The 23,457-nt window shown below is 43.9% G+C and overlaps 1 protein-coding gene across 1 annotated transcript in view; it reads left to right on the top strand.

The window, feature by feature from the left end:
- Positions 1–23,457, top strand: part of col12a1a (collagen, type XII, alpha 1a) — a gene marked incomplete at its 5' end in the record, with an annotated part of 69,901 nt that overhangs the window by 13,471 nt on the left and 32,973 nt on the right. Inside the window, 18 exons of the mRNA XM_083633914.1 lie at positions 4,956–5,225; positions 7,620–7,886; positions 7,976–8,168; positions 8,268–8,389; positions 10,294–10,443; positions 10,690–10,809; positions 11,052–11,216; positions 11,400–11,546; positions 12,305–12,444; positions 13,904–14,033; positions 14,722–14,867; positions 15,555–15,684; positions 15,908–16,044; positions 18,074–18,203; positions 18,378–18,517; positions 18,790–18,922; positions 19,206–19,223; positions 20,158–20,297. Of these exons, the coding sequence (XP_083490040.1) occupies positions 4,956–5,225; positions 7,620–7,886; positions 7,976–8,168; positions 8,268–8,389; positions 10,294–10,443; positions 10,690–10,809; positions 11,052–11,216; positions 11,400–11,546; positions 12,305–12,444; positions 13,904–14,033; positions 14,722–14,867; positions 15,555–15,684; positions 15,908–16,044; positions 18,074–18,203; positions 18,378–18,517; positions 18,790–18,922; positions 19,206–19,223; positions 20,158–20,297 (2,678 nt within the window). The remainder of the gene's footprint in view (positions 1–4,955; positions 5,226–7,619; positions 7,887–7,975; positions 8,169–8,267; positions 8,390–10,293; positions 10,444–10,689; positions 10,810–11,051; positions 11,217–11,399; positions 11,547–12,304; positions 12,445–13,903; positions 14,034–14,721; positions 14,868–15,554; positions 15,685–15,907; positions 16,045–18,073; positions 18,204–18,377; positions 18,518–18,789; positions 18,923–19,205; positions 19,224–20,157; positions 20,298–23,457) is intronic.

Genomic DNA, 23,457 nt, shown 5'->3' with positions numbered 1-23,457 from the left:
CAGTTATTTCCATTAGTCAATTAGAATCCCAAATAACACACCTACTCCAGCATGGGGAGAATATTTATTTTACTTACTCTAAGAAGTGGGAGTCTAACCCAACATGTGGAAGGTGTTACCTGAGGAACTTACAGTAAAAGCTGCATGAAATGTCTGTCTGGTCTCAAACTGTTCGCCTCCTTCCAGGGTGGGGCCAAGGACAGACAGAGAGTGGGAGGAGATGAGTAGAGGGAAAAGTAGTGGAAGGTGTCTGTGGACCGCTCTGTTCATCCCTGTAGATCAGTGGTTCTCATACTTTTTCTGTCATGCCCCCTTTGGAGGAAGAAAAAATGTCACCCCCCACCACCCCCACCACCACCACCACCCCAACTAAATGTGACAAAATGGGCCAAGTAGCAAGTATAACTTTATTGAAATAACATCAAGATCACAGACATTTCTTATGCCATTCTTTCAGTAATGTATGTTGTACAAATAAAACAAGTGCAAACCTTTAATCCCACGGCACAGTGGTGTGGCCCCTTTTCCCTACCCCCCTTCCTTGCCCCCCTCATATCCCCCTAGTCAGCAACTCCTCCTACCCACCCCTTGAATCCCAACTCTCTACCACCTTCCTATCCTTACCTACGGCCCCTTTTTCACAAAATTCAAAGAACAGCCATGGGATCTTGATTGATGAAATTGACCACGCTGACATCGTCTTCATCCTAACCCAACACAAATCAAAGTAAATTTACAAGTTTTAGACCCCGGAGTTCTAGAACGCTCAGGCGGTCTGCGTCTGCGGTGTCGTCGTATTTTCTTTACTTGGTTTCTTGTTGGTTGATTACTGTCACACTTTGTCTTGTCTCGGCAGAATCGTGTTTTTCTTTTCTTTTCGTTCCGCTGAAGTATCTCTCACAGCTCCACCCCCCACCCCCCGCAACTGTGATGCCTTTGCCACTGGGAAGCGGGGGGGGGGGGGGGGGGGGGGGGGGGTCTGGCCCCTCTCGTGATTGAGCTTTATATTCCAAATAAAGTGGTTCTTACTACTACTACTTAACATTGTAATTGAGACATAATTCACTGGATCACTGCAATTTGAACTACGCTCAACCATTATTTAAGGAAATGTGTTCGTAGTCTCCCAATCTTTTTTCTTCTTCTTTCATGAGTACATTCCCCTGTCTACATTCATGAGTAATCCAACAAGTAACCATCTGGTTTTTTCAATCGCATCTGTAATCCAAATACTAACACTACTAATCAAAGTACTAGTAAGAGATTACAGTTACCAGATTTTTATTTGTTTTCCAATTATACTCTGTCGGCTAACCTCAAACCTTCAAGTTACACGCAATTAGTGAGTGGCGAAACACCACAGCAGCCTGGTTTGATTTCCCTCTCACATCCTTATGGAAACGGGCCTTTAGGCAATGCCAGGCTCTGTCAGTGGCACTTCTAGACTGGTGGAGAAAAGCAGACTGCCAGGCTCTGTCAGTGGAACTGACAGACTGGTGGAGAAAAGCAGACTGGCAGTGCCACTGACAGAGCCTGTCAGTGGCACTGCCAGTCAGTTTTCACTTGCTTAGAGGTTCTTTGAGGTAAAAGGCTAGACATGGGCATCCCTGGCAGACAGATAGTGAACTGTTCATCTCCGTGATTCAGATGTCTGTCTGAGTGGAACTGTTCATCTCCGTGGCTCAGATGTGTGTCTAGTGAACCAAGAACAACAAGTAAGGGAAGTTTGAAGAGGAGTGCCAGTGCTGAAATGGCACTTCGAAGGAGCTGTGTATTTCATGGAGTGATTTTGGAGGAGCTGGTTCTTTTAACTCAGGGTGTCTGACACTTTTCTTTCCATTTAGGCTTAGGTCCAAAATCACCAATATTCTAAAATGATTTTGATACTTTTCAGCACAAAAGCTGGTCTCAATTGTGGGGTACAGATTGTTTCCTATGCGTTTTTCCTTTGGCGTTTTGATGTTTATGTATTAAGTCAATTATATCTTCATGCTTCTTTAGGCATCTTTGGCTGCAGATGTGAAGGTCATGTCATCAGCACATATCTCATAGATGATCTTCCTTTGCGTCATATGTTTTGTTTTTTGTTTTTTTGAGTGAAATGGGTTGAGGCCTGCCTTGGTGTGTATTTGTGATCTTTGTCTTGCCCAATGCCTTGGTTTGAGAGCAACCTTCTCCTTACAGGGTGGGATGCAGCATGGATGATACTGAGAATCAAGCCCAGATAAGGACATTCGGAATTGTTTTATTAGCCTAAAATGAGATGTGTAGGTCATGTATAGCAGTCATTAGTATGCTTACATAGAATTAAACAACATGCATTTGTAAAGGACTACGTTGCTACGAAGCTTCAGTCAGGTCAGTGGCCCATGTGTTTTATGTATGTGCGTGCTTGACTTCTTGGCATAGGCACTTCCCTTCTCATAGCTTGTCATCTAGTAGTAAGGCCACTGTCTGCAGAAGTCATTATCCTGTGATCCTGTCGCCCTTGGTTCACACACAGCCGGAAAAGTCAGTCAAGTTCATCCTTTGCTGTGTGCTCGGCAAAGCCAATCCTTTGGATGGAGTGATCTCGGCATCTATAAAAGGCCCACATTGTTCTCGCTTGTCCTCCAAATGTGGAACTCTTCATTAACTCCTGGTTGAATTCATTCCTCTTTGTGTCTGGGCTCTACGCTCCAGGTGCAGATCACACTTGGCAGTGCTGCTGTTCAGGAGTAGACCTAGATTGACAGATGGACACAGTGACTTGACTGCCTTTTCTTGAATACAGCTGATTAACAATTCAAAGTTAATATTTCACTAATGTCAGATTTGTGTTGCATCTCATCCGTTGCAATTGGCTGATTCGTCAAACCTCATTCATCCTTGAAGACCACCCGACCACCTCGCTCCTGGCTATGATTATATTGTCATTAGGGTGCTGGCATGTGAGGGGATTGGTGGGTTTGAATGGGTCTCTCTCCTGGAGGTTGTGTGGGACGGGATGTGTGGTGCTCCATCCTGCTGCGGTGGATGCAGCTCCTCTTTGCCGCAGCCAGGCCAGCGTGTTGAGAGTCCATCTCAACGGGGGCATCCTCCCAAGCCAAGCATCTGCTGGCTGCCCATCACCAGACACCACCACAAAATCCCTCTCCTGTATGTCTGTGCCTCTCTCCTTCCCCCACGGTCTCTTCCCCCATGGTCTCCTTCCCCCATGGTTTCTCCTTCCCCCATGGTCTCTCCTTCCCCCATGGTCTCTCCTTCCCCCATGGTCTCTCAGGGAAAACCAGCGAAGGAGAGGAAGGGAAAGGGCCAACATCTGCATTTGTAGCAAACACACATTTACGTATCGGGTTTCCTCCATTTAAATGGAAAATGAAAGTGCTGCGGGGAGAGGTGCTGAGGCCATGTGATTTGTGATGAGTTTTGCAGAGATTTTTCCAAGCCGTCTGATTATGAAGGGAGTAAATCAGCTTGTTCAAACAGACTCTGAGGGGTTAAAGTATGAAGGGAGTAAATCAGCTTGTTCAAACAGACTCTGAGGGGTTAAAGTATGAAGGGAGTAAATCAGCTTGTTCAAACAGACTCTCAGGGGTTAAATATGAAGGGAGTGGTGTCGATGATTTGATTTGACAATTCTGGGGACTGGCTTTTGGCATTGGCCAATCCTGGCGTGTTCCACCCCAAATCGAGTGGGATTCAGCGTGTTGTCGTGCTACGCGAGTGGGATCCGCCGCGAGTACCAGGCAGCCAGCTGCTTCGTGCGGAACGAGCGGACAATCCAATGCATGAGTGCTGCCCGCCCGCCTGCAATCTCCGAGGGGTGACCCCTGACAACCAGGCTTTCAGTTGCGCGCCATTATCGCTATTGCGGTAAATACAATATTCCTGGAATGCGAGTTTTAACGAGCCAGATAAATTTCTTTGCATTCTTAGACAGTACCGTTTTTGTTTTTTGTTCATGTTTCATACAATTGGCCAAGTTAGTAGTTAGTTTATGGGATAGGAATTCTGCCAGATGACAGGCACTAGGTGCCATTTTCTCCTTCATTTGGAAGAGAAAATTATCCTGAAATGAAGTTTGATTGACAGCTGCCATGTCGTGATATGAAATGGGGTAGAAATTTGATAGTACTAGGTGATGTCAGCAAACTGTAGATTACTGTTATGAATGAAATCTTGAAAAATGAACTTTTGATGTGAAAAAGTGAAAATCTAAAGAAATAGATTACTGTTATGAATGAAATCTTGAAAAATGAACTTTTGATGTGAAAAAGTGAGAAACTAAAGAAATAGATTACTGTTATGAATGAAATCTTGAAAAATGAACTTTTGATGTGAAAAAGTGAAAATCTAAAGAAATAGATTACTGTTATGAATGAAATCTTGAAAAATGAACTTTTGATGTGAAAAAGTGAGAAACTAAAGAAATAGATTACTGTTATGAATGAAATCTTGAAAAATGAACTTTTGATGTGAAAAAGTATGAAAAACTAAAGAAATTAGATTTTTGTGATTTCTTTTGCATACATTATTAAATAGGTGCACTGCATACCCAGGTATTTGAACTAAAAGAAAAGAAAAGAAAAGTCATTTTTGGGTTCAGCTTGACTTTAAAGTATGAAGGGAGTAAATCAGCTTGTTCAAACAGACTCTGAGGGGTTAAAGCGGATGGGTGGTTTTCGGTGGCTTATCACTCGCTGTTCATTTTGTCTATTCCGTGTCACGCCCACTTCCTCAAAGTCCCTTGTATCTGCATTAGAACTCAACAGCACCTAGGGAAAGGCATCACTGGGCTGGAGATCCCAAAAGCATTTCAGACCTCATGCCAACATCTTAAGTCCAGTTGTTGTGCGTGCTTTGGAATGCTGCAAAACGCAGCAAAATTAGACCCATTTCTTTTGGTAAACAGGACCATGTTACTTCCTTTCCCCTCCCACTTTCCCTCTGCTCCCCCACTTTGTTTCCCACAGAACTTGGCTCGCCCAAAGACCTGGTGACCAAGGATGTCACCGACACCAGTTTTGTCGTGTCTTGGACTGCGGCGCCCGGCAACGTTCGTCACTACCGGCTCAAGTGGAAGTCTCTTTTCAGCGAGGAGGCCGGAGAAAAAACAGTCCGAGGAGACATCATCGAGACGGTTCTGGAGGGTCTTACCCCAGAGACGCGCTATCAGGTCTCGGTGTACGCCGGCTACGGACACGGAGAGGGGGAGCCACTGGTAGGAGAGGAAACCACAGATGGTAAGTCACTTGGGCTGCTATAACGCTTCCCCCATCTCCTTCTCACTTTCTGGATCCACTCCATATCACTTTCTTTGTAACTCCTCCATTTTCCTTATTTCTTTCTTTCTTTCTTTCTTTCTTTCTTTCTTTCTTTCTTTCTTTCTTTCTTTCTTTCGCTCTCTCTAACTCACTGTTTCTGCCCCTCCCTCATTTTCCTCCTTCCTCCCTTTCCTCCGCACTACATTGTGGGTGCCTCTTCCCCTGATTACCTAAGAAGTGTGCAACTAGAACAACATGATGTAGGCCACCAAAAGACACTATGACCCTGATACCAAAAGACAGTATGACCCTGTGATACCAAAAGACACTATGACCCTGATACCAAAAGACAGTATGACCCTGTGATACCAAAAGACACTATGACCCTGATACCAAAAGACACTATTGACCCTGATAACAAAATACAGTATGACCCTGTGATACCAAAAGACACTATTGACCCTGATAACAAAAGACAGTATGACCCTGTGATACCAAAAGACACTATGACCCTGATACCAAAAGACAGTATGACCCTGTGATACCAAAAGACACTATGACCCTGATACCAAAAGACACTATTGACCCTGATAACAAAAGACAGTATGACCCTGTGATACCAAAAGACACTATTGACCCTGATAACAAAAGACAGTATGACCCTGTGATACCAAAAGACACTATTGACCCTGATAACAAAAGACAGTATGACCCTGTGATACCAAAAGACACTATGACCCTGATACCAAAAGACAGTATGACCCTGTGATACCAAAAGACACTATGACCCTGTGATACCAAAAGACACTATGACCCTGATACCAAAAGACACTATGACCATGATACCAAAACACACTATGACCCTGTGATACCAAAAGACACTATGACCCTGATACCAAAAGACACTATGACCATGATACCAAAACACATTTCATATGTATCTGAACATGAGGGGGCAGCACAGAGAAAACACCTGGAAGGAATGGACAGCCATTTCATGGTACCTTAGAAAACAGATCCTAAATTCACTGAGTGAGTTAAGGTGACCATTTTAAAAGCACAGAACGTAAGCCTAGACTAAGACTTTATTGTCCTAAAGACATCATAACTTAAAGTTTTCATATGCGTATTAAGCTGCAAATACAACTCAAGGGCTAATACTGTAGCTATTTGGGGCAGTTACATAGGTTTCACAGTTATCCAGGAAACAATGTTAAGCCGTGAGTCCCTTTTGGGTGCGATGTGGAAAAAAGTAATCGGTCATTGACATTCACAGCCAGGTCATTATTTCGAGCTCAGAGTAGTTAACGTCATTGCTGTTGGGATTCACCTGTGCCATCGAGAATGTCACAGAGATGAGTTCCGTAGCATGCCATCAGGAATGTGCATGTGTGTCTTATGGGCACGTGCAGAGGTGATGTCATGTCCAGCACACCTGCACCCGCCTTTCATGGGAGATGGAGGACAGATAGACACTGGCGTTTCCCCTGTTAGACTCTCATGCTCAAATGAGAAAAGCACATTGAAAGGAAACTCGCACCAATTGGGAGGGAATTCGTCCACCAGTTTGTGAAATGGAATGTGCAAACGGAAAAATATGTCCAACCGTCGTTATTGTTTATTGATTCTGGCAAGCGAGGCAGGTGCCATATACACCAAAAACAACCTTGAGTCAACTCTAGAGGCTCGTATGGTTTATAACCATGGTCCCTTTGCTCATGGCTGCCGTGCAGCCGCCATCTTTCCCTCTCTTTCCTTCTGCTCAACAGAAAGCACAAGTCCGTTTAAGCTGAGCCACACACTGAAAACTTGGATGCGCTCTGCGTTTTTCCGTTCATAAAAAGCCTCCCTCTGAAGTACTGTAGAGCTGTCTGAATATTTTCCTCAGCTCGTTTAGAGGCCTCTGACAATTCACACTTGCCCTTCCTGTTCTGAAAAAAGAAAGAAAAAAACACTCAATGGAAACACAATAGAAAAAAACAGAACTGTGGGTTTACTCAAATTCACAAAACGTCTACGCATGGCTCCAAACCCCACCAACTAAACACGATCAATCTTGTAAATCTGGTCCTGTTCAATGTATGCTCGTGAAAACCGAGCTGTATTTGGGTGGGTTTGTGTTCACAAGCATATGGAAACTGAGCAGATACCCTGATGAAAGACTCCGAGGTAGCCAAGCGTGTTAGCGTTTACTTTACCCACTGGCAGGAAAGCCATAGCGCTTATATTTCCAAAAGTATATTGCAAACGTAGGTGGTTAAGCACACATTCCATCTGAACAAGGCCTGAAAGTCTACATTCTCCATCAGCCCGGCCATCACTCACTTTCCCTAGTTAAACCTTGGTGTTGTGTTTTTCCACACTTCATTGCAGTCTCGGCCGCCGGCAGGGTGATAGTTGTCTCTGAGGAGACGGAGAAAAGCATGAAGGTGGATTGGCAACCTGCGCCTGGCAACGTGGTCAACTACCGCGTGACTTACAAGCCCCAGTCTGGAGGGCGCCAGCTGGCTGCCAAGGTGCCCGGGGGCACCACCTCCACCGTCCTGCGACGCCTCACGCCCCGCACCACCTACGACATCATCGTGCTGCCAGTGTACCGCCGGGGAGAAGGCAGAGCGAGGCAGGGAGAAGGGACAACACGTGCGTTGCTCCAGCATTTCTTCTGCATCTTCATTTACAGAGTATTACGCCATCATGTCACAGCATTACACCCTTCCTCTCTTCTCCAGTGTCACCTTACAAAAGCCCCAGGAACCTCCAGACCTCAGAACCCACCAAGACCAGTTTCCGTGTGACCTGGGACCACGCTCCTGGCGAGGTTAAGGGCTACAAAGTCACTTTCCACCCCATCGAAAATGACATCGACCTGGGAGAACTCATGGTTGGGCCCTATGACAACACCGTGGTGCTGGAGGAGCTAAGGTGAGTGGACTAAATCTTTGATGTCATTCACATTAGTGTATTTCTCACTTGTCATTCCCCTAAATTCAAATGCTGAAAATGATTTGTTTTAATGTACAGAGCTAATACCAAATACACAGTGAGTGTGTTTGGTATGTTTGAAGGAGGAGAGAGTATGCCTTTGGCTGGCGAGGAGAGAACCACTCTCTCTGATGCACCCGACCCCTCTTTTGAGATACCAGGTAATGCATCTTCTTCAAACCTGCCTAAGATTCCGACATTGGGCTTTACAGAAAATACAGACGCTCATAAGAATAACAGTAATTAACTTGCTTCAAAAGAATACAACACGAAGCACTAACATGACTCACCCCCTTTTTTAGACCGTATATTACTGTATGTTGTGTCTTTGGCCGGGCCAGCAACAGTCAAACAGTGGAGACATGTATCACATAGTAAAACTTTACTTAGGAAAATACACTGTAATCCCACGGCCTGTAAAAGCCGATGAGTTTTCCCTAAATGCCTTTCCTCAAAGCTAATTGTCTCAGAAATAACAGATGTAATGGCAATTCCATCTGTCTGCCCTTTTATTTCTTCGTGTCACATCAAGCTTTCTCCTTTTATTTCGGGAGCCAGCACGGCCAAGGTAGAGTTGACCACCCGACATGTATGATCTGTTTGCCATTATAACATGTTTTACTACCTCGCCAGGGAGAGCGAGGAAGTGAGGAGAGGGAAAATGTTAGGTGTGGAAGGAACAGGAGAGGTCAGCTTGACCGCTCAGCTGCAAGCCCCTTCCTCATAAGGAGCAGATACACATCCAGTAGGGTCCAGCCCCCAAACATCAAACATGAGAGAATCCGGCTCTCCCCACTGTCGTCTATTGCCTCAGTCACTTTCCAATGAAGCAAAGAAGAAGCAATTTAGAACAGTTTCACACTACTAGACCATAATGTAGTTTTCATCTTAATCCATATAATGTATTAATTTAAATATTTGATATATAATTAATATTTGATAATGGGAATTAAGGTAAAACCGATATTATCTTAACTTAACTTAACTTATAACTTATATGATTGTGATTGTTTTGTGTGGAATTGGATGCCCTGACGTGGTGAAATGAGAGATTGGCTAGAATAAAAGCCTGCAGACTCCTGTTCCGTCCTTACATGGTTATGAACCACAGCTGCAATAAACAAAGTAGCCTGTAAAAGGAAGATGATTTATTTTGGTAAAGGCAAACTCCTGACCAGGATAAACATCTCTAAAGAAGAATCACTCCATTTATCTCTAAGATAGATAATGTTCTTTTTTATGACTGTAGGCTATAACTGGAATGGACCTAGCAGACCTACATGCAGATCTGTTGATTCTCTCTCTCTCTCTCTCTCTCTCTCTCTCTCTCTCTCTCTCTCTCTCTCTCTCTAGTCACACAGCTGTTCATCTGTGGGGGGTCGGGGGTGGGGGGTTTTCGGGGTGGGTGGGGGATAAGCAAATAACAAAGCTGTAAATCAAATATCATGTAACCTGTTTTCAGTTGCAGAGAGTGCCAGATTGCACATCTGCCTACACCACCCCCCCCCGCCACACATCTGCAGCCTTCTTTTAGGTGCTATGGATGGGATACCTTCCTTGTCATCATACAGATGGACAGGATCAAAGAGCTACCGTGCTGCTATGGAAGGCACAGTCATCTCTCACAGAGGAGGCCACTCATATCATGCTCCTGATTTGCCTCTGGGACGGGCTCACGGGTTGCTCCGAAAATAATATCTACGAGAATAACTGCCTCGGCATGTCAGAAGACAAGAAGACATTAAATATAGGACACCTGGAAAATAACTGTACTTTGATATGATTAAAAGAAAATGTTTACGAAAATGAAGAAAAACGTGTGAACACAATGAAAGGAAATGTATTTGTTTAGCATTTTGGGAAAAAATGTGTCCTTTTGTGTGTAGTTGAATACCAAAATACTCATTGTATGTCATGGACCTCTTCTCTGTGTCTTTCCTTCACCTTTCACACTTCTAAATCACAAGTGGTCACATACCCTCGTTTGTATAACAACTGACCATGGTGGAGCTGTATTTCATTCCCATATCCTCCAGTTAACACCTCCCATCCTTTGACCTCTCAGATGTGATGTGTAAGACTAATGCCCAGGCCGACATCGTGCTGCTGGTGGACGGCTCCTGGAGTATCGGACGTCTCAACTTCAAGACCATCCGTAACTTCATCGGCCGCATGGTGGGAGTCTTCGACATTAGCCCCGAAAGGGTCCAGATCGGTGGGTCTACCAAGACTGTGCACGCCCAAAGTCAATGGGTTATTAGATTAGATTAGATACTTTATTTGCAGGAAATTACTTTGTCACATAATGCAGCTACATTCAACAGTCCGACAACCAACAGGAGACTGAACATGTAACTAGGCACAAGGATACTAAAATAAGTTACTAAAATACAAAAAAAGTACTAAGAATTGTGTCTTATGTAATGGGTTTGACAACGTTATCTTGTTGTGATGGTTTCAGGTTTAGCCCAATACAGTGGGGACCCTAAGACTGAGTGGCACCTGAACGCCCACAGAACCAGGGAGTCGCTGCTGGAAGCTGTGGCTAACCTGCCCTACAAAGGAGGCAACACCTTGACTGGTACTATACTATGTCCATTATTTACTGTGCATACACAACACTTGGACTACAGCCACTTGTATTTCTGTATGATGATGTTGTGAGATCATATATTTGTAATTTATTTTATTTTATTTTACCCATGGATCCATTTCTGCGCTTCATCATGGTGTTTGTTTAGCGTCTTGCTGGAAAGGCCACAGAGAATCAGTTCAGTGAGTTGCAATCAGGGTGATGAATGAAGGTGTATGTCTTCACTGCAGGCCTGGCTTTGAACTACATCCTCCAGAACAATTTCAAAGAGAACGTCGGGATGCGACCCAAAGCTCGAAAGATTGGTGTGCTGGTCACTGACGGCAAGTCCCAAGACGACATTATTGCCAACTCTCAGAGCCTGCGTGACCAGGGCATTGAGCTCTATGCCATCGGTAAGTGAAGATCATTCAGGTCATTTTTCTTTGGACTTTATTTCAGAAACCTGTTGTGGGAAATTCCCTGTATAAAGTAGAATTCTAAGCCTTGTTTATCCAACTTAGAAAATTAGTGAACCCTTTGAAGTGTGGACATTTATGACTTCTTGATCCTCATCATCAGCCTTAATTTACTTTAAGGTGTGAAGAATGCCGATGAGAACGAGCTGAGGTCCATTGCCACTGATCCAGATGAGATTCACATGTACAATGTGGCCGACTTCTCCTTCCTGCTGGACATCGTGGACAACCTTACAGATAACCTCTGTAACAGTGTCAAGGGGCCAGGTACATATGAGTTTACATCATGCGCAAAACCGACAGGCATAAGTGAGGGATGCAAAGAAGAAACAGCTACACACCCATCTAGATACATATTAATGATAGATTGATGATTGATGATAGATTGATGATCTGTTCTAAGTGGGTTGATTGTACTGACATGACCTTGCAACAGCAGCCTTCTAGCTTGAAAAAAGAAGAAGAAGAAGAAGAAGAAAAAACAAACAAGCAATAATAACCATAGGTGCTCTGAGCCAGCCAGCTCATTTTTGGGCTCTTGATATGCAGTATAAACATAGTGTAGAGTATCCCAGACGCACAGACAGTTACTGCATGTCTGGCCCACAGTGGAAGGCAACACTAGAAGCAAAGAAGCAGCCAGGCCATGGAAATAATCACAGAACATTCTATTTTCTTCCTTCCTTAATGCTCTTTCTGCATGGAACAGCATCTTGTCTGCTCCTTAATCACATGAAAGAGCTGCTATTGGATACTTGTATGTGAGGGGAAGCACGCTAGGAGGATGTGGCTTTGCAGCACAAGAAAAACAAGTTTCTATTAGGGTTTGTCACTGATGCATTGCCACATCGATCTTTTTTAGCTCCTTGATATCGCATAACGTTCCTAATGTTTTGGTGGGCCTCATTTACCCACGTATTCTTGTGTTACTACATCCTAGTCAAGCACTCAAAGGAGGAAGCATTAACACTCTTGCGTTATGTTGTCTGTTCTAATGTTTCCTCTCAATTCTTACACCTGAAAAGCACAAGTGCTTGAGGCGCCCACTAACCTGGTGACATCGGACGTGACCCACTACTCCTTCCGAGCCACATGGACCGCGCCCGAAGGCCCCGTGGAGCAATACCGCGTGGAGTACATGACACTGACCGGACGCCCACAGCAGGTAGACACATCTATTTACCACTAATTCAATCAGCAAACAAAAGCACTGGTGTAATGTGTCTTGTCGTATGGGTTTGGAGCATAGACTGTATATACAAATATGGACGGAGTCACCATGACGTCACCCATTGGCGTTTTGGTCGCTGCCATCTTTGTTCTTGCGCAGCTCACATGAGATGGCACGAGATCAGGGGTTTCCCACAGAGCCGCAGCTGTGCCTGCTATTGGTCTGTGATCAACAAGCTGCGCGCTCACTGGACAGGCGACCTGTCAATCACATCAACACAGTGTTTTCTATCATCTATTTTACTCTACATGGGTGAGATATATAAAAATTCACCCCCTGTACAGTTGTCATGAAAGGTGAAATTGGCTATATAGACCAAGACCAAAACGGTTTTTTTGAATGAACCAGGCTGTAAACATGTTTAAACCTGTTGTAAAATCTGCCATTTTAACATGGGGGTGAATGGGGAACTACTCCATTTTGGAGCCAGCCTCAAATGGCCATTCGAGGGACTACAGTTTTAACCACTTCCGCATAGGCTTCATCTGTCCAAACCAGAGCCTTGCCACCTTGGAGGGGATTTTGGACGTATGGCCTGACCCACTGAGGCTAAATTCAATTTAAACCTCCCATTCCAGCCATTCAAGTTTGTGTTGGCCTCTCGCTGCATGGCTGTCTAATTATTACATTCAGATCTGACAGAAGGCAAGGCAATAATAACACACAGCCTCCACTTTAGAGGATTACAAAACAAAGAATGAGTTCTGTGAGTTCTGTTGGACAGCAGGGTCCTGGCTCCACAACGTGTGGATTACATCCATTTTTAGTATCTGAAGCTAATTAGGTGTAAGATATGGTTGTTTTTGTGCAGCTCTCGTGGTTTTGCTTGTTAGTGAACACAGTGGATGAGCTGTTCTTTGTGTTTATGGATGTGGAGTTGAAGCACACGCTGGGGTCGGGTCCAGCTCTGTTTGGTCGGGGGTTTTTGCGGTTTTAATTAGAACGCTTTATGAGCCACTCATACCACTGGAAATGGACCGAGCCTTTGTTTGTTTGTTTGCTTAATTGATTATCGCTCCATGGTAAACAGAACTCTGTACATGTTTGTTTATGGTGGTTTCTGAATGAAACCCCCATCTCTCTTACATAGCTATAATGTATGAGCATGTACACACAAATATACATTACACGCATACATAAAGTAATAATCCATGACTTTCACAAAAATAAATGTCTGTTTTGCAACTCTCTATTGGTGATGATACAACACAGTAATGACTCAGTTCGTGAAAGCTTTTGCAGTTGCTGTTATAAATGTTTAAAAAAATGAGCTCCATCTATACAGAATCTCAAACTGCATCAACAGAAAATCCAAGGGAAAATTTCATTGACAAGAATCTTATGGAGCATTACCATTTTTTTTGCCATCCGCTAACTTTCCCTATTCTCTTAGGTGTTTGTCGATGGTACAGAGACCACAGTGGTCCTCCAGAGCCTCAACCCTCTGACCGAGTACCTGGTCAACGTCTACTCCGTGGTGGGGGAGGAGAGTAGCGAACCTCTCAAAGGAACCGAGACCACACGTATGTCTTTTCTTTCGATGTGTTTTTTCTTACCTCTGGGCCCAAACTCATTCATTCAAATATTTCTTTGTTTCCTTTTAAGTTGTTGTTGGTTATTGTTTTATTTGTGCCCTCTAGAATAGCACGGCTTTAATAGCCTAGTTATATATCTCTATAAAAGCACACATTGTTGCATTTTGACCACATGAATGGCACACGAAATCAGCCTGAGTAGATAATCTTTAACTGTGAGTAGTATCAATACATACCTGCTGCAACGATTAGTCGATTAATCGATTAGTCGATCGACAGAAAATGTACCGGCAACTATTTTTTATAATCTATTAATTAATCTTTTAGATTAACGTTTATGAAAAGCATTATCTCGTTACAGCTTCTTCTTATTTTCCGGTTTCTTCTACAACAGTTAACTGATTATCTTTGGGTTGTGGACTGTTGGTCAGGACAAAAGAACGTGTTTGAGGATGTCATCTTGCTCTTTGGGGAAAAACTGATTGACATTTTTCAGCATTTGGTGACATTTTATTAGCCTAGTAAACCATCCGGTCAGACCAAACAACTAATCGATTCATCGAGAAAACAATCGACAGATTAACCCATCATGAAAATAATCAGTTGCAGCCCTGATATATATTTGCTTAACCATTGCTTACATTGTAGCCTCTAACATTGTTGCCTGGCCATGCAGTGCCTCTGAGTGCAGTGAGGAGTATGACCATCTATGATGAGCAGACCACCACCATGCGGGTGAGATGGGAGGAGGCGGCGGGGGCTACGGGCTACATGCTGCTCTACAGCGCCATCAATGCCACCCAGCCCACTGCTGAACAGGAGGTGAGAGTGACACCCACTGAGAACACGGCCGCACACACAAACAGAGACATAACTAGCTGTGGATATGACATAGTTTTGGACATGCACAAATACACATGCGTGGACAGGGCGCACACAATAACTCTCTCTCACACACACACGCACGCATGCACGCATGCACGCACACACACACACACACACACACACACACACACACACACACACACACACACACACACACACACACACACACACACACACACACACACAACACAAACACAAAAACACTGCCAGTGACCAAACACGCCAACCTCCTGTCAGCAATTTCTGACAAAATGCAGATCTCATACACTGTAATAACATCTTACAAAGCCACCAGTGTTCATGTCTCCATTCAACCGACAAAGAAAAAGGGAAAACACAGAATCTGATTGTTAGACACAAAGGGGTGGGTAGACCATGAGCTCACTCTAACCAAGGGAACATCATCATTTGCTCATAAGGTGTCAAACCCCAAAGGGGTCAAAACCGGATTTGGCTGATCTCGTTGCACCAGAATGCTCTTCTAACGTTCTTATCCAAATGTCTCTTTCTATTATCCAAATGTCTCTTTCTATTATCCAAATGTCTCTTTCTAAGTCGCCGAGGAGTCCATGTCCAAGCTTCCCCTCTGACCCCATGTTGTTTTATGGTTCTATCCCCTTGCAGATGAGGGTGGGAGGGGACATAACCGAAGTCCAGCTGGTGAGGTTGCTCCCCAACACGGCCTACACACTTTCCATCTTCGCCCTGCATGGAGAGTCAGCCAGCGAGCCGCTCACCGAGCAGGGAGTCACCCGTATGTAGTCGCTGAGTCAACAGTTCATCTCTTTGGGCTGAACACATTTGTTTAGTGGCAATAGGCTACATCCATCTACAGTATATGCAGTATGTGCATGTTTGTATGTATGCATACTTGGACTGTTGGGACTGACTCAACATTGTCTTCTTGTTTTTCATGGCCAAGCAAAGTCCAGTCCATATCTTCTAAACCTAACCCTACTCTTCTGTCCCTTGTTCAGTGCCTCTGCCACCCGCGGGTGTGCTGAGGGTGCGTGATGTCACCCACAGCACCATGAGGCTCATCTGGGACGCCGCCCCGGGTGCTGTTCGCAAATACCTCGTCACCTACAAGCCTGAGGAGGGAGAAGCTAAAGAGGTGAGTTTGGTTTCCATGCCTCTTCCGCAAGATCATCCACATCCTACGCTTTTACCAATCCAACTCAGGTTTTCTGTTTTAGCCATTGGGTTTGAAGGCAATGAATTTATATTGATATTTTTGACTGGTCACTCATTATATTATCTTAGACCGCATGATAGAAACTGCAGCTGGGTAGGTGGACCTCAGGGAGCGCTCCTGGAACTGGAAAGATTATAAAACTATCTCTAACTAGGATGGAATTGCAAGGGTTAAGTGGTGGTGGGTGGGCGGTTGGCTTGTAGATTGACAGGTGTAGTTTGTTTTGTCCTCATCTCATTGGTGGAGCAGGATGGATACTTTATGGTCGCTTGGCCCCTTTTGGGAGTTGTGGGGCTGCAGCAGCAGGTTCTGGCGCGGGTAATTTCCTGCTTCCTCAGGCATACTGTAAATCAGGTGGAGGTGAACCTCATACGCTAACTCCTCTGTGGGACTTAAAAGATGAAAAACGCACATGGGAAAGTGACACATGGGCTGGATGTCAAACCAAGGGAGCGTAGGGAGGACAAGCTCGAACCCAGGGAGTGTGGGGAGGAAGAGCTCGAACCCAGGGAGTGTGGGGAGGAAGAGCTCGAACCCAGGGAGTGTGGGGAGGAAGAGCTCGAACCCAGGGAGTGTGGGGAGGAAGAGCTCGAACCCAGGGAGTGTGGGGAGGAAGAGCTCGAACCCAGGGAGTGTGGGGAGGAAGAGCTGGAACCCAGGGAGTGTGGGGAGGAAGAGCTGGAACCCAGGGAGTGTGGGGAGGAAGAGCTTAAACCCAGGGAGTGTGGGGAGGAAGAGCTCGAACCCAGGGAGTGTGGGGAGGAAGAGCTCGAACCCAGGGAGTGTGGGGAGGAAGAGCTGGAACCCAGGGAGTGTGGGGAGGAAGAGCTGGAACCCAGGGAGTGTGGGGAGGAAGAGCTGGAACCCAGGGAGTGTGGGGAGGAAGAGCTGGAACCCAGGGAGTGTGGGGAGGAAGAGCTCGAACCCAGGGAGTGTGGGGAGGAAGAGCTGGAACCCAGGGAGTGTGGGGAGGAAGAGCTCGAACCCAGGGAGTGTGGGGAGGAAGAGCTCAAACCCAGGGAGTGTGGGGAGGAAGAGCTCGAACCCAGGGAGTGTGGGGAGGAAGAGCTCGCTGCCCAGGGAGTGTGGGGAGGAAGAGCTCGAACCCAGGGAGTGTGGGGAGGAAGAGCTCGAACCCAGGGAGTGTGGGGAGGAAGAGCTCAAACCCAGGGAGTGTGGGGAGGAAGAGCTCAAACCCAGGGAGTGTGGGGAGGAAGAGCTGGAACCCAGGGAGTGTGGGGAGGAAGAGCTCGCTGCCCAGAAAGCAGCAAGGCATCACCTCCGACCTCCGAGGGATAATGTGATACTACCCTCTCAGTGACAGCATGCAGACCGCAGTGCTTTGTGGATCCAGGAAAAACCTTTGACGTGTGTATATGGTCCTCAGAGACAAATCAAGTCAAGTGTCAGTTTGGATTTATAACTCAAATGCAACAACAAAAGATCAGGCATAGAGGCAGAGACTGTGTTTTTAAATTCAGTATTCAGAATGAATTATTGCTTGAATTCAACGTCTTGAAGTTCAGTAAGTAAAACCGAACAAAATGGAGAGCAGCAAAGTCAATATTGTATTTTCAATAACTTTTCTGTGTTTCAAAATATATATATATATATTTTTTGTCTTTGGTTGTTTCTTGAGTGCCTTATTTGTAAGTTTGTAAGTTTCCTTTGGACACAAGCATGATTTTTGTGCCTCCTGGTCAAGTTTCCGACCAGACTCATTGGACGCACACTACCTCTGTCTCCAGTGTTCTTGGAAACTCTCACTGAGAATGGAATGAGACTTTCCCAAGACTTTGGTCACATTTGGCAACATGGCCTTGAAGACGGTGACATTTGAAATTCCATTTATGTCCAGTACAAGAAACAGTATTCACAAAGCTGTCTATATAGGCATTAATGATTAGACATTTTGTGCAGTATTAATTGTGTTTGATTTTGTCCACAGCTGGAAGTGGATGGAAGTGTGACCACCAGGGAACTGGACAACCTGATGTCACAGACCGAATATGGTCTGGCTGTTACTCCTATCTATGACGAGGGAGCTGGCCTGCCTATGTTGGGAGATGCCATCACTGGTAAGACTGAAAACACATGTCATTATCTTAATGAGGATGAGCATAATGACAAAGTCCTGATCAGCCTACTTCTCATTGAGCTAGAGATCACAATGCTCAAAGAAGTTCTCAATTGGCAGTAGTTGTCATCATCATCATCATCATCAGCTTAACTTATTTCCCTCTACTCTGTAGATGTGGTTCCTGCCCCCAAGAACCTGCGCTTCTCAGAAGAGACCCAGACCAGCTTCAGAACCTCCTGGGACCATGGAGCCCCTGATGTGGCCCTCTACCGCATCGGCTGGACCAAGAAGGGGGATACCAACTTCCAATACGTAAGAGAACAGCAGCTCTCCAAGACATTTGAGTGTGTAATAAATCATAAATGGTATTTTTGTTGATGAGCACTGCAGAAATGGCTTTGGCGATGCTTTGACTGAACACTCCCGTGGAGGCAGTCAGAACAGAACATGTGAAAAACAGACCCACGCACCAAACACCAATCGTGATCATAATACCACAATCCAATATGGATCTTGTCTTTGGTTTGTACTGGCTGGTTTTAGCCAAGCACCTTCCTATATGCTGTCTGTGGTCTCCTCATCAGGCCATCCTTAACAATGATGAGTTAACTCACGTCCTGGAGAACTTGGAGCCAGACACGCCCTATGATGTGTCTGTTACCGCCATCTACCCTGACGAATCGGAGAGCGAGGATCTGCTGGGCACTGACAGGACATGTAAGACCAATCACTTCACTTACTGTAACTAAGTTTTCCTCAGTCACTGATCTTTATGCAAGTTTTTGATAGTTTCATGTCCATTCTATTTAATTTCACTTTGAGACCAATGATGCTTCAACCACCCTTTCCAAATACAGTATATGCTATAAATCCATATTGTCACTGTCCCTCCAAAACATTAATCTACTTTTACATTTGAAAATGAAAAAGGAACTAAATGTGAATGAATGTGTTCAGTGAAGGGTGTATCCATTATACCTTTGTATTTCTGCTTCTATAGTGTCCAAGCAAGGTCAATGTAAGTATATTTGTGGTAAACCAAGAGGATTGTCATGAAAGCATGTTCCATCATTTTGCCCGGTCATCAGCGCTGTGGTTCATCGGACTACCATCATTGCGTCATTAAGCAAGGCTCTTAACCCATACGCCGCTCCAGTGGTGCTGCGCTGCTGATTTGTATGACGTGTTTGTCTGTCTGACTGTGTGTGTCCCATCGTCTCAAACAGCCGTTTGTATGACGTGTTTGTCTGTCTGACTGTGTGTGTCCCATCATCTCTGCCAATCATCCTAAAGGTTGTCTGCAAACAATATGTTCTTACTCAGACATGTCTGCAAACAATATGTTCTTACTCAGACATGTCTGCAGAAAATATGTTCTTACTCAGACAATTTGGTTGAAGAAGGACCTCAACTATGCATGCAGTGCAAGACAGTATGTTGGACTATGTCATCCCATCCTTCTTGTCATCATTGCTTAAAAGCCAGTCCTCTCCACCCATAAATACATCATATCCATCCACTATTCATCCACCCATCCATCATTCCATCCATTAATCATCCTTCCATCAATCAATTGCTGTTCCAGAGAATCCATTCCTGCTTCAGAAAAGACAACATCCCAGAGGAAGATTGTCTTTTCTTCTTTAAAGCTGCAATCCTTGATTCAAATCCGTAACATGGCTACCATGTTCTACAGTGTGTGCATTCTTTATCAATAAATTCACCAATGTTTGGATCCAAAATGGGGTGACAACACCGAGTCATACTGAACTTAGCAATTCTTCAAGATACATTATTCAAGGACATCTTGATGCGAGTTGACCAAAATATCAAGGATTGTGCCTTTAAAATATTTTTTTAAAGGAAGTCTGCAGAGCATCTGCTATTACTAAATGTGACGGATATGCATGTCGACATGGTTGTAATTATGATTTGTGTGCGTGTGTTTCCAGTAACGCAGGGTCCTCCCACCGACCTGGTTGTGTTCAACGAAACCACCACCAGTCTGAACGCCAGGTGGGGTGCGGCCCCCGGACGCGTCCAGAACTATAGGATCACCTACGTCCCCACCGCTGGAGGCAGGACCCAGACTGTAAGGACACATCAGACAGCACACACACAGTGTTGACACTCTACCTGGGAGGTCTATCAACCTTCACAAAATGACCTATATGTAGAGCGTGTGCTGTTATTTCTCATACAGAGAATCCCAAAACACTGGAAAGCAGATTGGACTTTTAGTTAGGGTTCATAATAAAATTAGCATTATTAGTGGTAAATTGACCTACTCGACCTCTCTGTGGCCTTATGAACCAACACCTTTACATTTACCTTAAAATTGTAACTGCTAAAGCGAGGAACATGCTCTAACGGCTGCCTCGACTGCTTGCCAACGGCAGCTAGACCTGGACTCGAACATCAGCTTGACGAGGGGGTCACAGGGGAGTCCCCAGCAAAATTAGTAAATTGTGTGATTTCACTATGATTTTAATGACAGCCCAAGGAGAGAATGTAGTGCATATACTTGGTCATAGCTTTCACACTCTCCTGTTATCTGCCCATCTACATTATATTATACTTGCTCTGTTCATGTCAGCTGTGTCAAGCCACATTTTCGGGGAGCTGCACGCCCTCACATTCAGCGAGGGCTTTCTTTGATTTTCTTTGATCTCCTGCATTTTTGCACCACCTAACCTCTTGGATTAAGTCAAGAAAACAGGGGCTCCCAAACTTTTGAATCTTAGGAGCCAAAAGAGAAATTTGGAGGGAGAAATAGAAGGTGTGGTGTGACAGAGTGAGAAGAGGGTCATTTGAGTGAGTCTCACTCTCAATGAGTGAGAGTTGGCAGCTATGCATAGCTATTCTATAGGCTGTAGTAACTAGTTTAAAATTGGAAGGGCAACTAGGCTAACTAGCTAACCCAAATAACTTAGTATGGCTCAATCATATTTTTTTTTTTTCAGTTAGTTGTAGGAGTGCTAGGCTGTAAAATATTAGCTCTCTTCTCTCTTGCCCTTTGTTTTTTACTGGGCTTCAGTCTAACGTTACTTAGCCAGAAAAACTGTGGTTCATGGCTTCTTCCACTGAGCTTGAACTAAATCATAGGGATTATTTCTGCCTGCAGAGCAATTCTGCCTCCAAGAAATATTTGTATAGCTAAAACTCCAATATGCCACTGGAAATGGCATTATTTTAGTTATTCTAAGTATAATCACTTAATCTGTTGTTGGGATACAGCGTCTAGTTTCTCTCAATGTTCCCTGACACTGCTCCTGCTGCTCATGCACTCGGTTGTCTCGCTGGATAAGTAAGAGGCTTTTTGGCTGCCGGCTTTATTTTCTTCGTTTCAATTTGCTGTCAGACATTTCTGATTGCTTTTAAACAAATATCCACAAGCAAGTCTCATTCCCATGAACAGATTAAGTGATAGCACTTGAGGCACACACATCCGTACACGCATACACACACTCGCACAGATAAGCTGTGGCAGCTGCATTTAACAACCCCTTATATCATTGTTAAAATCCTCCCCAAGGTTGTCTTTTTTACCAGTCTTGGGCTGATGTCAAGTATTTTTTTTAACTCTCAGTACTTGTCTTTATAGGATGTGAAGAGTAGCTTAAGAGAGATCTCCAAAATCCAAACCTTGTATAAAAGTTCTCATGACGTACAGTGAGCTGATCAGCACTATGGGGTTGGGAGGCACCGAGATACTTTAGAGATGAGAGGTGCTGATATCAGTGTGTTTGTGTTTAAATAGAGTTAGAGATACTTTAGAGATGAGAGGTGCTGTTATCAGTGTGTTATGTGTTTAAATAGAGATAGAGATACTTTAGAGATGACGAGATGTGCTGTTATCAGTGTGTTATGTGTTTAAATAGAGATAGAGATACTTTAGAGATGAGATGTGCTGTTATCAGTGTGTCTATGTGTTTGAATAGAGTTAGAGATAATTTAGAGATGAGAGGTGCTGTTATCAGTGTGTTATGTGTTTGAATAGAGTTAGAGATACTTTAGAGATGAGAGGTGCTGTTATCAGTGTGTTATGTGTTTAAATAGAGTTAGAGATACTTTAGAGATGACGAGATGTGCTGTTATCAGTGTGTTATGTGTTTAAATAGAGATAGAGATACATTAGAGATGAGATGTGCTGTTATCAGTGTGTCTATGTGTTTGAATAGAGTTAGATATACTTTAGAGATGAGAGGTGCTGTTATCAGTGTGTTTATGTGTGTTTAAATAGAGTTAGAGATACTTTAGAGATGAGAGGTGCTGTTATCAGTGTGTTTATGTGTTTAAATAGAGATAGAGATACTTTAGAGATGAGAGGTGCTGTTATCAGTGTGTTTATGTGTGTTTAAATAGAGATAGAGATACTTTAGAGATGAGAGGTGCTGTTATCAGTGTGTTTATGTGTTTAAATAGAGATAGAGCTACTTTAGAGATGAGAGGTGCTGTTATTATCAGTGTGTTTGTGTGTTTAACTAGAGATAGAGATACTTTAGAGATGAGAGGTGCTGTTATCAGTGTGTTTATGTGTTTAAATAGTTAGAGATACTTTAGAGATGAGAGGTGCTGTTATCAGTGTGTTTATGTGTTTAAATAGAGATAGAGATACTTTAGAGATGAGAGGTGCTGCTATCAGTGTGTTTATGTGTTTAAATAGTTAGATATACTTTAGAGATGAGAGGTGCTGTTATCAGTGTGTTTATGTGTTTAAATAGAGATAGAGATAATTTAGAGATGAGAGGTGCTGTTATCAGTGTGTTATGTGTTTAAATAGAGATAGAGATACTTTAGAGATGAGAGGTGCTGCTATCAGTGTGTTTATGTGTTTAAATAGTTAGATATACTTTAGAGATGATTAGATATACTTTAGAGATGAGAGGTGCTGTTATCAGTGTGTTTATGTGTGTTTAAATAGAGATAGAGATACTTTAGAGATGAGAGGTGCTGTTATCAGTGTGTTTATGTGTTTAAATAGAGATAGAGATACTTTAGAGATGAGAGGTGCTGTTATCAGTGTGTTTATGTGTTTAAATAGAGATATATATACTTTAGAGATGAGAGGTGCTGTTATCAGTGTGTTTATGTGTTTAAATAGAGTTAGATATACTTTAGAGATGAGAGGTGCTGTTATCAGTGTGTTATGTGTTTAAATAGAGATAGAGATACCTTAGAGATGAGAGGTGCTGTCATCAGTGTGTTTATGTGTGTTTAAATAGAGATAGAGATACTTTAGAGATGAGAGG

This window comes from Poromitra crassiceps, assembly GCF_964638095.1.
Source record: "Poromitra crassiceps genome assembly, chromosome: 3".
Taxonomy (NCBI): domain Eukaryota; kingdom Metazoa; phylum Chordata; class Actinopteri; order Beryciformes; family Melamphaidae; genus Poromitra; species Poromitra crassiceps.
This window is presented reverse-complemented; position numbering and strand designations above follow the sequence as displayed.